Here is a 17177-nt window from a genome sequence, read left to right as displayed (position 1 = left end):
TACCATCCATTTAGACCAGATGGGTTCCTCTGGTTTAGTTTATAGAACAGTGGCCATGAGCAGAGCCTTCTCAGAGACAGCACCCCAATTATAGAATTTTTTTTCAAGGAAAATATGAACAGTGCATCCCTCGCCCATTTAGAGGCAACTCCAAACACGGTTCAGCCAGGCATATGTAGAACAACTCCACATTTTATGGTCAAACAGCACTAAGTAAATTACTAATAATATTTTTCTTTCTTAAATGCACACTTTTAATATTGTTTTAAGCAGTGCTGGTGATGCTTTACAGTAGTTGTCTTTGAGAGTTTTTTTTAAAAACCACCCAGGATTTCTCAGAAACATTCAATTTTGAATTAGATGTTGATTTAATAAATTAGGCAGAAGAAACAAATGTTTTAATACATCTAAATCTCACAGACCTACTGCCTCCTAGGTGCATGCTGCAGAGAAAATAAGGCATTGCATTTCTAGCCAGCATAGCCACAGAATTATGGGAACTGTGGTCCATGACACCCAAAGACATTAGTTTGGATAAGGCTGGATTAAATTATAAAAGAGCAGATGAGAGGAAATAGAAGCAAGAAACTTTCCACACCTCTGACAAAATAATGGTTGGGGGGAGTTGACTCAACTTCCCATTCAGTCCAAAGAGTTCTATGATTTTAGGGAGGGGAGGTGGCAAGAATAGACCACAAAGCCAATCTGTGAGTTTGCTCTCTCACCTGCCTGCACACCACCTCCCCAATGCAGCACATGGCTCCAAGCCATCTCCCCAGAAATCCTTTGCAAATAATTCTATATTTTTCTTTCTGGCCTCTCACTTTTCTGAGAATCGCAATGCGACTAACCCGACCCCCCAAATGGCCCCACCTTCTCGCTGGCCTTCTGCAAACTGCCTGTCATTTAGTCTTGTCATCTTGCTTCTCTTCACTGCCGGTTGCTGTGGCTTTCCCACGCAGGGTTGCGGAAAGAGAAGCCCTCACAGGCTGTGATGCCAGGCAGTGGGTCATGGAGGTGCTGGTGGCGGGGGCGGCGCTGATCTAAACTTCGTGTTGGCCATCCAGAATGTGGTCAGTTTCAGATCCTCAGGGCCGCCCTTGAAGGGGATGGAAAGAAGGGTCCCAGCCCGCCCACCGCCTGGCCTGTGGGATGAAAGGCAGGGAGATGGGAGAGCACGAAGGCACAAACCAAGCGTTGCCCTCTCCACCATGTGGTAGGGTTGGAGAGGGCAGTGCAGCATTCACACCGGATAAAGAGACACAGCCTGGAACTGCCAGCAGATCCCCTTTTTGTAAGTTTGCTTACACTTTCCTTTCCCCACACTTTTTGCTTCAATCTCTCTTTGTCTCTCTCCCTCACACACAAAAACTCCCCCTGCTTTCTCCCCCTTCTCACCCTTTTCCTCCAGCTGTACCTGAACGGAGTGTGAGGAAGTTAAAAAAAAGAAAGGGGGAGGCTCCCCTTTTTTGTAACACCTCGGCTTCCTCCTCCTCCCCTCCTGGCTCTCTCACTCTCTCTCTCAAGCACACACACAGAAACCCTTCCTGCTTTCTCCTCCTCGCCCTTTTCCTCCAGCTACACTTGAATGGAGTGGGAGGAGGTTAAAAAAAGGGGGAGAAGAAAGGGGGAGGCTCCCCTTTTTTGTAACACCTCGGCTTCCTCTCCTCCTGGCTCTCTCGTTTTCTCTCTCTCTCTCTCTCTCTCACACACACACACTCACTCACACACACACACACAGAAACCCTTCCTGCTTTCTCCTCCTCCTCACCTTTTCTCTCCAGCCACCACACGTTGCTAGCCGCCAGCAGTTCCAACAGAGTGGGAGAGGCGGAGAGGCGAATGGGAGCCAGCCGATGCTTGGCTTGTGCCACTGCGCACTCCCATCTCCGCGCCTTTCATCCCACAGGCCGGGTTTGCTCTGGGGCGTTAGGCTTACAGAACACCAAGGCCCAAGGGAGGAAAGACGTGGTGCAGCAGAATCAGACGAGGAGAGGCCCGGCAAAGCAGGGAATGGCCAGGTGTGATGGGCGAGGCTGGGAAGGGTGAGGCAGGGCAAAGTGAGGCAAATGAGCTGCAGCTGCTGCTGAAAGCCACCCAGCCCCTGAGCGCTCGTTGTTTCCTGTGCTTGCATCAGGAGGGCGCCCAGCCAGGTTGGGGTGGGCCAGGGCTGGGGCAGTGGAGGCTGGTCCCTTGCCATTTCTTAGACAGCTCTGGGGTGGGCAAATTTGGGCCCTCCCCAGCCTGGCCTCAGCACCTGCTGCTTTGGTGGCTTTATAGGCAGAGCTTTTCTGTCAGAGAAGAGAAGAGAACTTTGCAGCTCTGCCTACAGAGCCACCAAAGCAGCAGGTGCAGCTTGAAGGCTCGGGGAAGGAGGGCGCTAAAGTGGGCGGTCGGGCCATTGGCAAAAGAGCAATGCGTCTGAGCAGAAAACAGCCTCGGAACAAGTGGGACAGGTAAGGAAAGAAATCCTTAATCCCCCCAGAAACTGCCTTTCTTTCCTTACTTGACTCCCAGCCCCATTCCGCTTCTCCTTTGTGATCCGCCCCCACCGTGTGCAAGGAAACAAAGGAAGGTTTTTTTGGGGGGGGGGAGAAAAGGTCAATCAATCAATTCCAACTTCTCGTGGAAGTCAGGTAAGGAAAGAAATGCAATTTCTGGGGGGAGCAAGGATTTCTTTCCTTACCTGCCCCATTTGTTCTGAGGCCGCTTTGTGCTCAGATGCGTTGCTCTTTTGCCAATGGCCCAACCGCTCACTTCAGCGCCCTCCCTCCCCGAGCCTCCAAGCTCCACCTGCTGCTTTGGTTGGCCTGCTGGCCCCCACCTCAACGCCCTGCCCACCATCTCCTAGCACAGCCACCCCAGTGCTGCAGAGGCTGTCCTGTCATGGGAAGGGCCTGCGCCCCACTCTCCCACCACCATGCATGGTAAGGTTGCCAAGCGTGCCCCTGCCCAGATGCCCTTGTCTCCCCCAAGTGTTTTTTTTATTAACCTGTCTTTCAGCTGCATTCTGTTTCTGTGTTCACTTCCCAGCCTTCGCTGCGTGTTTGTGGGACTATTGGTAAAAAAAAAAGTTCCATCAGACTAACTTCTTGAGATCTCACAAGAAGTTAGAAAGTCTAATGCAACTTTTTTTTTGTTTTTTGTTTTGTCCTACAAGCATATGGTGAAGGCTGAGAAGCGAATGGAGAAATGGAATGCAGCTGAAAGACAGGTTAGTAAAAAAAACACTTGGGGGAGGCGGGGGCATCTGGGTGGGGGTGGGGGTGGCAACCTACCCTGCACAACTTCAGGTGTCTGGCAGGGGGAGGGAAGCAACTGGTCTACCACTATGCTAGCGCCACCATGTTGCTTCTCTACCCCATGCACAAGCCCTGCCCCACCCCTTGCATGGAGTGCCCTGCTGTCGCTGCTCCCCCCACCCCAATGCGCCACGTTCTTTCCAGCTCCGATGTGTCACTTCCTCCGCCACTAAAAGTTCAATCAAGCAATTCCAACTTTTCTTTTTTTTGCACACGGCGGCGGAGGCCTAGGAATGGGGCGACAGCGTGCGTGCCCACAGAGAGGGCTCTGCGTGCCACCTGTGGCATGTGTGCCATAAGTTCGTCACCACTGGTATATATAATAAAGGTTCTTTTGGCCAGATAAATACTAGAGAAACCATTTCCCCCTTTTTTGTTATACACATCTTTTTAATATAAGAGTTTCAGAATTATTGGGAAAAAATCCTCCTTATACTGATTTGTTTTCTTGGCTGTTTATTCTTAATGCATTCCTTTTTGTTCCTTGTTTTGGGGATTGTTGTTAAGTTCTTCAACTAATCTCTTCTATTAGCTAGTTGTATTGGTGAGATACTAAACCAGTCTTGTTGCTAATGAGTTAATTCATTCAACTGCTGAATTTAATTAGAAGAACAATAACACAGCAGATGTAGTCATTTTGTTTTGGTACAATTATTTCAACACAGCTGACGAGCACATCAGTACCCCTATTTATATATTATATTCTTAAAAGGTCAACCAAAATGTTTTATATCACAAAGTCTACAATATACCATTATAATCTTCATCTATATCTCCAGTGTTTGTGAACAATCAAATCTAGCTTTCAGTGTGGTTTTTTACTTTTGATTTTGGGTTTCTACAAAGACTAAAGATAATAACGTATTTTCCGGCGTATAAGACGACTTTTTAACCCATGGAAATCTTCTCAAAAGTTTGGGGGTCGTCTTATACGTCCAGTCGTCTTATACGCCGGAAAATAGTACATAAATCAATTGAGCGCCCCCGTTCTTGCAAAGCAACTTCAAGCCTCCTTAGTCCAGTCCCCCCTCCAACGTGACTCTCCCTTCCCACCCCCAAGAGCCTCTAAGCCCCTTCCCCTCCGCCTTGCAAATGCCAGACCCCGGGAGCGGCAGGAAGCCCCTCCCCCTCACCCAAGCGGCATCTGAGCATAAGCAGAGCGTGCCCTGCTACCCGCTATCTCTCCCAGCAATCTGGATAGCAGTACTTAGCGGTCTGGCGCCCCTCTCGCCCGCAGACCAAGCAGCGGCCCTCGCCAGCTGGCCTCGGCATGGCCGCCCCAAGCCCGGCTCTCCAGCGCGTCTTCTGGGCCCGCCTGGCCTCCTGGGTGGGGCTTGGCTCCAGACGCAGCGGCTGCTCCGTCTGCAAATGTACTCTCAAAGCTGGATTGCGCTCAGCCGTGCAGGCTGCTGAAAGGCGGGGACTCGGAGTTCCCGCGGTGGTTGTGGCTTCTGGAGTGCCGTTTGCAGAGTCTGGCCTGGAAGAGCGTGTCGTGTGAACGCAGCTCTTACATTTATTTCAAAGGGTGGGTGGAAGGAAAAGCCCCTTTGGGCTTCAAAAGGGAGGCTTTGCACCATCTGCATCAGACGGGGCTGAATCGGGTTTGTGTCGGACACTTGGCAACTGGCATGTAAGTATTTTCCGGCGTATAAGACGAAAAATCTTGAAAATCTTCTCAAAAGTCGGGGGTCGTCTTATATGCCCAGTCGTCTTATACGCCGGAAAATACGGTATCCAAAATGGTCTAAGTAATTTTTCTTACTGTACTTAGTCAAATGTAATATGTGCTAAAGTCACATGGGTGCTTCCAGTTTTGAGAAGATCACAAAAAATGTGGCATGCCTAATCTTGTTTGTTGAGATAGTTCTGAGAATCTCTGACATTCTTTAGGAGCAGTGATGTTCAATTTCTATCTGTTTGAGTGTTAAACTAGACATTGTACAGGCTTTCAAGAATTATACTTGGAGATGGCCATGATCTAAGATGGACCTAAGGGATAAGGGAAGTTGGGAATTGTTAAAGGATTATGTTTCTAGTATCTAAAACAGGGGTCCCCACCTCCCGGTCCATGGACTGGCACCGTTGTGTGGCATGTCAGTAACCGGGCCATGCAAACAAGCGAAGCTGTATTAGTGGGATGCAGGCAGCACACAAAACCATGCCCCCTCTACTCCACGGAAAAACCTCTCTCTACGGAACCAGTCCCTGCTGCCCAAAAGATCTAAAGGCCACTGGTCTAAAACAAAAAACCCTTAACATTCTTTGTTCTCTTCATTGGGAGAGGCAAAGGAAGTTCTGGCAAACATGTCTTTTGCAATTCTACTGGGTGAAGTATCTGAAAGAACATACACAAAAGTGCCTTGTTCCAAATCAGGCTAGCTAATCCATCCAATAACTAACAGGCAGGTTCATTTCTACCTGAGATGCCAAGGATCAAAAAATAGCCCCTAGTATGTCAAGCCTGCTTAGTGATAAACCCCTCTGTAGTGCTGTAATGTATTAATGTATAAAAACTGACTTTTTGAAACACATGCTCTTGCAAGGAAGAATAAATCTTTTGTAAGATATCATTTTGATTATATATGGCCACTTCCTATTTTAAAATTATTTATCAAAAGGAATATATGATTAGGCTTTTCCTAAAAAGAGTTTGTTTCAAGAAGACAGGTGTACTGTGCCTGTAGATGTCACATATGCTTCGCTGGATTCCACTAACTATTTATTCAAATAAACAGATTTCTATATTCAGGTAGTCCTTGACTTATGACCATTAATTTGATAACGGTTCAAAGTTACAGTGGTACTAAAAAAAGTAACTTTATGAACATTTCGGTAAGGACCTGCCTCAGTTAGACTTCCCAAGAAAGCAGAATTCTTGAAACTTGCATTGTTTCGACAGGAACCTTTATTAAAAGGTATTGACAGTAGGAAAGTAAGGCAGGATCTGAGGATTTCCCACGCAAAATGGTAGATTAAAAGAAACATTCAAACCCCACCCCAACTGTCCATCCGGCCAATTCAAACAGTCAATCCATAGGTGTTAAATATTTGTGGGAAAGAACCAATAAAGCCCCGCTCTCAAGGCTGTCAGGTCTCTCTGCAGTTTCTTCCTCTGCCTGGAGATAAGGCAGATGGCCGGAGGCACATTCCATTTTCAGCCCAAGAAGGATACTTCAAAGAGAAAGGAAGAAAGCAAAGGAAATACACTGCAGAAAGGCCCCCCCATCAGAATGGCAGAACACCCAAAAGAGGAGAAAGAATAGGAAAGAGAGGAAATAGGGGTTCTGACAATTTCTCATATTTGTCCCAGTAGTCACATGATCAGAATTCGGGATCTTGGCAACCAGCATGTGTTTATAACTGTTGCAGCATCTTGGGGACATGTGATTTCCATTTGGGACTTTTCCAGGGATGTTCCAGTAACCAAAATCAATGGAGGAAGGTGGATTTGCTGAATGATAGTGGCAAAAAAGGCCACAAAATCAAGTGCAACAGAATTTCTGGTCCAAATTGTGGTCATACGTCAAGAACTATCTGTATACTTACCTGCTTGCTTGTTAGTAAGTAGCTTTGGAAATGTATTTATATAAAGAACATGTTCTTTTGGGCAAACTGATGGAAATTATAGAAAGATGGATCTGAAACATGTAGTAGTTAGGGTTTGTGCTAAAAGTGAATTAGATGTCCTTGTTTTGAAAGACATTTTTTCAGACAACCCCATCTCCTCCTCAATTTGTTGACACTTTCTCTTCTAAGCACATATTTAGAAGAAGGTGATGTAGTTATTCCCAGAGGCCTGAACTGATCCTTCATAGATAGTTTCTCAAGTTAGGCTGAGGATTAGTTGACTAAGCCAAGAGCCCAAAGGCCCTTATTTTCTTTGATTTAGACTGCTATATTAGAGAGTAAAGTGTCCAGTTCCTTAGCAGTAGCTAAGCGCTATTGTGGGTCAGTAATAAGAATTTAACATTTTGGTAGTAAATGTGTTTTTCTTTCTTGTTAGGCAGTAAAGATGTGCAAAAGAATGGTTTGACCTGCATTTTTACTCAAAGTAGTATGTATTTCATGAGTTTTGTTTCAATATGAACAAAACTTGCTGGCTTGATTTTAATATGGAACAAATCACAGCCATTTTAAATGGAATTGCCTGAAATGTTCTATGCTATTTTGAAAATGATGTAATTACAATTTATCTTGTGTTTTGCAATAGAAATATTATTATTTGAATTTTCCCCTCTGGGCTATGTCAACAGTTAGTAACAAGTTCTATCCCTGTTTAGACTGGGCAAGGTGAGTTGGGGGTTGAATTATAGACCAGAATGGCAGAAATTTTAAGGAATACATTTCATGGTGACAAACTTATTCTGATTCTCTTTTCCCAGTCATTATGCCAGTCTTTGGGTACTAGACTGAAAAACCACTGCTTGATTGTTTAAATAAAGGTTCCTGCATATATGAGTTTATACATATACAGGTGAAACTCGAAAAATTAGAATATCGTGCAAAAGTTCATTTATTTCAGTAATACAACTTAAAAGGGGAAACTAATATATGAGATAGACTCATTACATGCAAAGCAAGATAGTTCAAGCCGTGATTTGTCATAATTGTGATGATTATGGCTTACAGCTCATGAAAACCCCAAATCCACAATCTCAGAAAACTAAAATATTGTGAAAAGGTGCAATATTCTAGGCTCAAAGTGTCCCACTCTAATCAGCTAATTACCGTATATACTTGAGTATAAGCCGAATTTTTCAGCCCACTTTTTGGGCTGAAAAACTCCACTTCGGCTTATACTCCAGTCAACAAAAAAAAAGAACTGTCCCTTCATTCGGAACAGGCTGCTGAGAGAAGCTGCCTCGCCTGCTGCGCCCCCAACAACCGCCGCTGCCGCTTTTCCCCCCCCATCTCTGACCTGCTGCTCCCGAAAACGCTGCTGCTTCTTTCCCCCCCCATCGCTGACCTGCTGCTCCCGAAAACGCTGCTGCTTCTTTCCCCCCCCATCTCTGACCTGCTGCTCCCAAAAACGCTGCTGCTTCTTTCCCCCCCCATCTCTGACCTGCTGCTCCCGAAAACGCTGCTGCTTCTTTCCCCCCCCATCTCTGACCTGCTGCTCCCAAAAACGCTGCTGCTTCTTTCCCCCCCATCTCTGACCTGCTGCTCCCAAAAACGCTGCTGCTTCTTTCCCCCCCCATCTCTGACCTGCTGCTCCCGAAAACGCTGCTGCTTCTTTCCCCCCCCATCTCTGACCTGCTGCTCCCAAAAACGCTGCTGCTTCTTTCCCCCCCATCTCTGACCTGCTGCTCCCAAAAACGCTGCTGCTTCTTTCCCCCCCCATCTCTGACCTGCTGCTCCCAAAAACGCTGCTGCTTCTTTCCCCCCCATCTCTGACCTGCTGCTCCCAAAAACGCTGCTGCTTCTTTCCCCCCCCCCATCTCTGACCTGCTGCTCCCGAAAACGCTGCTGCTTCTTTCCCCCCCATCTCTGACCTGCTGCTCCCGAAAACGCTGCTGCTTCTTTCCCCCCCCCATCTCTGACCTGATGCTCCCAAAAACGCTGCTGCTTCTTTCCCCCCCCATCTCTGACCTGCTGCTCCCAAAAACGCTGCTGCTTCTTTCCCCCCCCATCGCTGACCTGCTGCTCCCAAAAACGCTGCTGCTTCTTTCCCCCCCATCTCTGACCTGCTGCTCCCAAAAACGCTGCTGCTTCTTTCCCCCCCCCATTGCTGACCTGCTGCTCCCAAAAACGCTGCTGCTTCTTTCCCCCCCCATCGCTGACCTGCTGCTCCCAAAAACGCTGCTGCTTCTTTCCCCCCCATCTCTGACCTGCTGCTCCCAAAAACGCTGCTGCTTCTTTCCCCCCCCCATCTCTGACCTGCTGCTCCCAAAAACGCTGCTGCTTCTTTCCCCCCCCATCTCTGACCTGCTGCTCCCGAAAACGCTGCTGCTTCTTTCCCCCCCCATCGCTGACCTGCTGCTCCCGAAAACGCTGCTGCTTCTTTCCCCCCCCATCTCTGACCTGCTGCTCCCGAAAACGCTGCTGCTTCTTTCCCCCCCATCTCTGACCTGCTGCTCCCAAAAACGCTGCTGCTTCTTTCCCCCCCATCTCTGACCTGCTGCTCCCAAAAACGCTGCTGCTTCTTCCCCCCCCCATTGCTGACCTGCTGCTCCCAAAAACGCTGCTGCTTCTTTCCCCCCCCATCGCTGACCTGCTGCTCCCAAAAACGCTGCTGCTTCTTTCCCCCCCATCTCTGACCTGCTGCTCCCAAAAACGCTGCTGCTTCTTTCCCCCCCCATTGCTGACCTGCTGCTCCCAAAAACGCTGCTGCTTCTTTCCCCCCCCATCGCTGACCTGCTGCTCCCAAAAACGCTGCTGCTTCTTTCCCCCCCCATCTCTGACCTGCTGCTCCCAAAAACGCTGCTGCTTCTTTCCCCCCCCATTGCTGACCTGCTGCTCCCAAAAACGCTGCTGCTTCTTTCCCCCCCCATCGCTGACCTGCTGCTCCCAAAAACGCTGCTGCTTCTTTCCCCCCCATCTCTGACCTGCTGCTCCCAAAAACGCTGCTGCTTCTTTCCCCCCCCCATCTCTGACCTGCTGCTCCCAAAAACGCTGCTGCTTCTTTCCCCCCCCCATCTCTGACCTGCTGCTCCCAAAAACGCTGCTGCTTCTTTCCCCCCCCATCTCTGACCTGCTGCTCCCCAAAACGCTGCTGCTTCTTTCCCCCCCCATCTCTGACCTGCTGCTCCCAAAAACGCTGCTGCTTCTTTCCCCCCCATCTCTGACCTGCTGCTCCCGAAAACGCTGCTGCTTCTTTCCCCCCCCATCGCTGACCTGCTGCTCCCAAAAACGCTGCTGCTTCTTTCCCCCCCCCATCTCTGACCTGCTGCTCCCAAAAACGCTGCTGCTTCTTTCCCCCCCCCATCTCTGACCTGCTGCTCCCAAAAACGCTGCTGCTTCTTTCCCCCCCATCTCTGACCTGCTGCTCCCGAAAACGCTGCTGCTTCTTTCCCCCCCATCTCTGACCTGCTGCTCCCAAAAACGCTGCTGCTTCTTTCCCCCCCCCATTGCTGACCTGCTGCTCCCGAAAATTCCGCTGCCGCTCGCCCGCTCGCTCGCTGCCTCGCCCGGGGACCAGCACCAGCCAGCCAGCCCGCCGGCGAGAAGCCCGGCCCGGAGGTGAGGGGAGGGAGCGGAGTGGCCGGGGACGCAGCCCGGGGCCCTCGTGGAAACAACACAACGCTTCACACACACACACACACACACACACACACGCACGCACGAGGAGGGAAACAAGCTTGACTGAAGAGGGAAACAACGCTTGACTGCCCCCTCCCCCCCCCACACACACACCCACGAGGAGGGAAACAACGCTTGACTGCCGCCTCCCTAGCAGACCTCCCCATTCCTGTTAGAAATGGAGCCCAGTACTTCTAGTACTCCTGCACCAATGGAGCCCAGTACTTCTAGTACTCCTGCACCAATGGAGCCCAGTACGTCTAGTACTCCTGCACCAAAACAAAGACGCAGGTCATACGAAGCTGCTTTCAAACTAAAGGTTGTGTTAAGAGCAGAAAAAAGCAATAACAGTATTGCAAGTAGGGAATTTGGTGTTGATGAAAAACAAGTGAGGGAGTGGCGGAAAATGAAAGCTGAGTTGGAAAAGATTCCAAAGGCAAAAAAAGCTCGACGTGGTTTAACAACTCCATATGTGGCTCTAGAGACTGAATTGCATGAATGGGTTATGGAGTGTCGTCAAAATGGTTACTGCGTAACACGCATGGGAATTCGCTTACGTGCCCTTCAAATGGCTAAAGATGACAAATTAAAAGTACCAGGCATTGAAAATTTTGTTGCGTCAGCAGGATGGTGTACTGGCTTCATGAATAGGTATGGCCTATGTTTGCGGCAAAGAACAAAGATTTCACAGAAGTTGCCAAAAGACCTTGATGAAAAAGTGATGTCATTCCATTCATTCATCATAAAACAAAGAAAGATCCATAACTATGACCTGGGAGATATTGGGAATATGGATGAAACACCTATGACCTTTGATCTTCCAAGCAACAGAACCGTGGCAAGTTTGGGAGACAAAACTGTTTTACTCAGAACCACAGGTAATGAGAAAAACCATTTTACAGTTGTTCTGTCATGTTTGGCTAATGGAACTAAGCTGCGGCCTGTCATTATTTTTAAAAGAAAGACCTTGCCTAAAAAGGTCAATTTCCCACCACGAATTACAGTGCGCCCACATGTTAAAGGCTGGATGGATGAAGATGGAACAAAAAAGTGGCTGGAAGAAGTTTGGAATGGACGACCAGGAGCAGCCTTAAAGAAAAAACCATCATTGCTAGTTTGGGATATGTTCAGAGCCCACACATCTGATGACATAAAAACATTGGCAAAGTCTTCTCAAGTTACTTTAGCCGTTATTCCAGGTGGGCTTACATCTGTATTACAGCCCTTAGATGTGTGTTTAAATAAACCTTTCAAAGACCGTGTGCGAAAGATGTGGTGCGAATGGATGTCATCTGGTCAAGCCCGACTAACAAAAGGTGGAAATATGATGAAGCCTGACATAGAACTGATAGCAAAGTGGGTTCGTGATGCATGGGAAGAGATTCCAGAGGACATGGTGAAGCACGCCTTCAGGAAATGTGGCATAAGTAATGCTATGGATGGCAGTGAAGACACTGCTTTGCATGAGGAGGACAACTGTGATAGTGATGACAGCGAACTCTGTGACAATGTATATGATGATAACCTCACACCAGCTACAGCTGCAGCTCTGTTTGCAGATACAGATGAGGAGGAGGAATCCAGTTTTGAAGGATTTTGATGCTTGTGTTTTAGCTTGGTTGCTTATTGAGTTAAGGTTTTTGTACATTTAAAGTTATTGTTAATACTTTAATATTATATATTGTTTTTGTTGAATATACTGATAATATATTGTTTTTGTTGAATATACTGATAATATATTGTTTTTGTTGAATATACTGATAATATATTGTTTTTGTTGAATATACTGATAAGATATTGTTTTTGTTGAATATACTGATAAGATATTGTTTTTGTTGACCCTCTTTTCCACATGCCTCAATTAAAGCAATTTTATTGTTATCTACCTGTATTTTTATTTTTGAAATTTACCGTGAGCTGCTGCATTTCCCAGCCTCGGCTTATACTCGAGTCACCAACTTTTTCCAGTTTTTTGGGGTAAAATTAGGGGTCTCGGCTTATAATCGAGTCGGCTTATACTCAAGTATATACGGTAAGCCATAACACCTGCAAAGGGTTCCTGAGCCTTTTAATGGTCTCTCAGTCTGGTTCAGTAGGAATCACAATCATGGGGAAGACTGCTGACCTGACAGTTGTGCAGAAAACCATCATTGACACCCTCCATAAGGAGGGAAAGCCTCAAAAGGTAATTGCAAAAGAAGTTGGATGTTCCCAAAGTGCTGTATCAAAGCACATTAATAGAAAGTTATGTGGAAGGGAAAAGTGTGGAAGAAAAAGGTGCACAAGCAGCAGGGATGACCGCAGCCTGGAGAGGATTGTCAGGAAAAGGCCATTCAAAAGTGTTGGGGACTTTCACAAGGAGTGGACTGAGGCTGGAGTCAGTGCATCAAGAGCCACCACACACAGACGGATCCTGGACATGGGCTTCAAATGTCATATTCCCCTTGTCAAGCTGCTCCTGAACAACAAACAATGTCAGAAGCATCTTATCTGGGCTAAAGAAAAACAGACCTGGTCTGTTGCTCAGTGGTCCAAAGTCCAACTTTTGCATCTCATTTGGAAACCAAGGACCCAGAGTTTGGAGGAGAGTGGAGAGGCACACACTGCAAGATGCTTGAAGTCTAGTGTGAAGTTTCCACAGTCTGTGTTGCTTTGGGGAGCCATGTCATCTGCTGGTGTTGGTCCACTGTGCTTCATTAAGTCCAGGGTCAACGCAGCCATCTACCAGGAGATTTTGGAGCACTTCATGCTTCCTTCCACAGACGAGCTTTATGGGGATGCTGACTTCATTTTCCAGCAGGACCCGGCACCTGCCCACACTGCCAAAAGCAACAAAACCTGGTTCAATGACCGTGGGATTACTGTGCTTGATTGGCCAGCAAACTCGCCTGACTTGAACCCCATAGAGAATCTATGGGGCATTGCCAAGAGAAAGATGAGAGACATGAGACCGAACAATGCGGAAGAGCTGAAGGCCGCTATTGAAGCATCCTGGTCTTCCATAACACCTCAGCAGTGCCACAGGCTGATAGTTTCCATGCCAGGCCACATTGAGGCAGTAACTGCTGCAAAAGGGGCCCAAACCAAGTACTGAGTACATATGCATGCTTATACTTTTCAGAGGTCCGATATTATTCTATGTACACTCCTTGTTTTATTGATTGCATGTAATATTCTAATTTTCTGAGATTGTGGATTTGGGGTTTGCATGAGCTGTAAGCCATAATCATCACAATTATGACAAATCACGGCTTGAACTGTCTTGCTTTGCATGTAATGAGTCTATCTCATATATTAGTTTCCCCTTTTAAGTTGCATTACTGAAATAAATGAACTTTTGCACAATATTCTAATTTTTCACATTTCACCTGTATGAATGTATAAGTTATATTATTGGATATACTTCAGGAAAAAATACAGATAAAATGTAAGTGCAAAAAAAAAGACTTGTATAGTATTGGTTTAATTTGTCTGCCAAATTTGTGTAGTTAACTTCCTCTTCAAGGGCATTCTGGGAACTGTACAGTCAACAACACTGTACAGCGCATGCTTAAACTGTGCATGTACACTAAGCTTAGTACTCATCAGTGCAGATCAGTGCTTTTTTTGTATAAGAAAAAGGTGCCAGAACTCACACATGTCATACAACCCACCTTACCTACCCTACAAGGATCCATCCAAAAAAGGTGCCGGAACTCCGTTCTGAGCGTTCTATGAGAAAAAAAGCCCTGGTGCAGATATATTGGAACTAAAATATTCTTTTCTTCATTTCATTTAATAGCATCTACTTGCTACATTTTATAAAAGACTGAATATTGCTTTCAAAACACAAAAAAGAGATATGGTTGTTGTTTTGGGGGTATGTTTGTGTGTATGTATTTATTAATCCTGATCCTCATATTATTCCCTTCAGACCACCAAGACTATATTTTGGAACCACTTTCCCTGCCAGAAAGTCTATGTGGCATTTCTGCTGAAGACGAATCACAATCTGTGCCTTGTCTATTCTGTGAAGAATATTATCCAATATCAGAACAAAATCAAATTCTGAAACACATGATCATAAAACACAAGCTTATCATAGCAGATGTCAAGCTGATTGCAGATTTTAGAAGGTATGTTTCCTTAAAATTAGGTAATGGATCTTAGCACAGAGATGCCATGATCTAATATGTCAGCCATTGTTTCTGCTGGTACAGTTGCAAGAAAAAGTATGTGAACCCTTTGGGATTACGTGGAGTTTTGCATGAATTGGCCATAAAATGCGCTCTGGATGTTCTCTTTTGTATATCATGAAGTCACAACAATAGAAAAACACAGTCTGCTTGAAATAATACTACACAAACATTAGCTGTTGTCATGTTTTAATTGAACATAAGGTGGAAACATTCACAGTGCAGGGTGGAAAAAGTATGTGAACCTTTGGACTTAAAACTGGCAGCAATAACCTCCTTTGGCAGCAATAACCTCAACCAAACATTTCCTGTAGTTGCAGATCAGACCTGCACAACGATCTGGAGTAATTTTGGACCACTCCTCTTCACAAAACTGTTTCAGTGTAGCAATATTCTTGGGATGTCTGGTGTGAATCGCTCTCATAAGGTCATGCCACAGCATTTCAATCGGGTTGAGGTCAGGACTCTGACTGGGCCACTCCAGAAGGCGTATTCTGTTCTGTTGAAGCCATTGTTTTGTTGAATTACTTGTATGCTTTGGGTCATTGTCCTGTTGTATCACCCATCCTCTGCGGAGCTTCAGTTGGTGGACAGATGGTCGTACGTTTTCCTGCAAAATGTCTTGATGAACTCTGGAATTCATTTTCCCATCAATGACAACAATCCGTCCAGGCCCTGTGGCAGCAAAGCAGCCCCAAACCATGATGCTCCCTCTGCCATGTTTTACAGTGGGGATGAGGTTTTGATGTTGGTGTGCTGTGCCTTTTTTTCTCCACACATAGTGTTGTGTGTTTTTCCCAAACAAGTCAATTTTGGTTTCATCTGTCCACAGTATATTTTGCCAGTAGTGCTGTGGAACATCCAGGTGCTCTTTTGCAAACTTCAAACGTGGTGCAATATTTATTTTGGACAGCAATGGCTTCCTCCGTGGTGTCCTCCCATGTACTCCATTCTTGTTTAATGTTTTCCTTATTGTAGATGTGTCAACAAAAATGTTAGCATGTGCCAGAGATTTCTGTAGGTCTTTAGCTGACACTCTAGGATTCTTCTTTACCTCATTAAGCATTATGCGCTGTGCTCTTGCAGTCATTTTTACAGGACGACCACACCTAGGGAGAGTAGCAACAGTGCTAAACTTTCTCCATTTGTAGACAGTCTGTCTTACCGTGGACACATGAACATCAAGGCTTTTGGAGATACTTTTGTAACCCTTTCCAGCTTCATGCAAGTCAACAATTCTTGATCGTAGGTCTTCTGAGAGCTCTTTTCTGCGAGGCATGGTTCACATCAGACAGTGCTTCTTGAGACCAATAAACCCAAAACAGGTGTGTGGCCAGGACAGCTGTCAGCAACACATCCAATATCATCACACTGGTTGGAGTCAAGGTTGGCTCACTCCTGGCTCCAATTAGCTCTTCAAGAAGTCATTAGGCTAGGGGTTCACACACTTTTTCCACCCTGCACTGTGAATGTTTCCATCTTATGTTCAATTAAAACATGACAACAGCTAATGTTTGTGTAGTATTATTTTAAGCAGACTGTGTTTTTCTATTGTTGTGACTTACATGACGTTTAGAGCGCATTTTATGGCCAATTCATGCAAAACTCCACATAATCCCAAAGGGTTCACATACTTTTTCTTGCAACTGTAGATACTGCAAATAAAAGAAGAGGATTGATGAAGATCAGTGGAGACTTTAATGATTGGTTTAAACAAGAAAAATAACAACATAATTCTTAATAAATAATAGACACGCAAACAACAAATTTACATTTTTTCATAGTTTTAGGATTGTGGATGTGAAAGTCCATACTGGTAACTATGGATACAGGATTAAAATTATCCGTGGTAGTGAATATGTGTGCCGAATAGTGCCAGTTATGAAAAAGTAGAGATCAGATCATTGTACAAATGTAGACTTCATCCTAGAATTTTTAACATAAAATTTCCTTCTTTGTCAGCTTAAACTTAGAACTAAAGACCCAGAAGAGAAACAGAACTTCAAAATTATTCTATGAGTTACCAACAACTCTACATAGTGGTATGAAACTTGTTTGGTTCTGATTTATTTCTGACTTTCTGCCATTTTATATTTAAATTTCTTCCTGTTAAAAGATAGATATTCAAACGAAAGTATTTTGGAGATGATCTTAAAGACAGATAGGAATAATTTAATTAAAAAACCTAAAAAATAAACTTAGTAAATAAATTATCAGTCATCTGCCTATATACCAACAGCTCTTTTTCAAGCACTATTCTCTCAGAATCTCTTTAGCAAGATTTATTGAAAGGCAAAAGGAGGTATTAGAGGAATTCCACCAACTGAATTATTCCCCATCGAAAAAGCAGGATATACCAAAATGCAGGTAGTCCTCAACTTGTGACCACAATTGAGCCCAAATTTTTTGTGGCTAAGTGAGACATTTGCTAAGTGAATTTTGCCCCATTTTACAACTTTAT

General features: G+C 45.6%; 1 protein-coding gene across 2 annotated transcripts in view; it reads left to right on the top strand.

Moving 5' to 3' along the window:
• Positions 1-17177, top strand: part of ZNF277 (zinc finger protein 277) — a 143719-nt gene that overhangs the window by 28611 nt on the left and 97931 nt on the right. For both annotated transcript variants that reach the window (XM_083366707.1, XM_083366706.1), the window contains exon 2: positions 14455-14656. In XM_083366707.1, coding sequence (XP_083222833.1) covers positions 14455-14656 — 202 coding nt within the window. The remainder of the gene's footprint in view (positions 1-14454; positions 14657-17177) is intronic.

This window comes from Vipera ursinii, assembly GCF_947247035.1.
Source record: "Vipera ursinii genome assembly, chromosome: 6".
Taxonomy (NCBI): Eukaryota; Metazoa; Chordata; class Lepidosauria; order Squamata; family Viperidae; genus Vipera; species Vipera ursinii.
The sequence above is the reverse complement of the archived record's forward strand: the minus strand, read 5'-3'. Positions and strand labels throughout refer to the sequence as shown.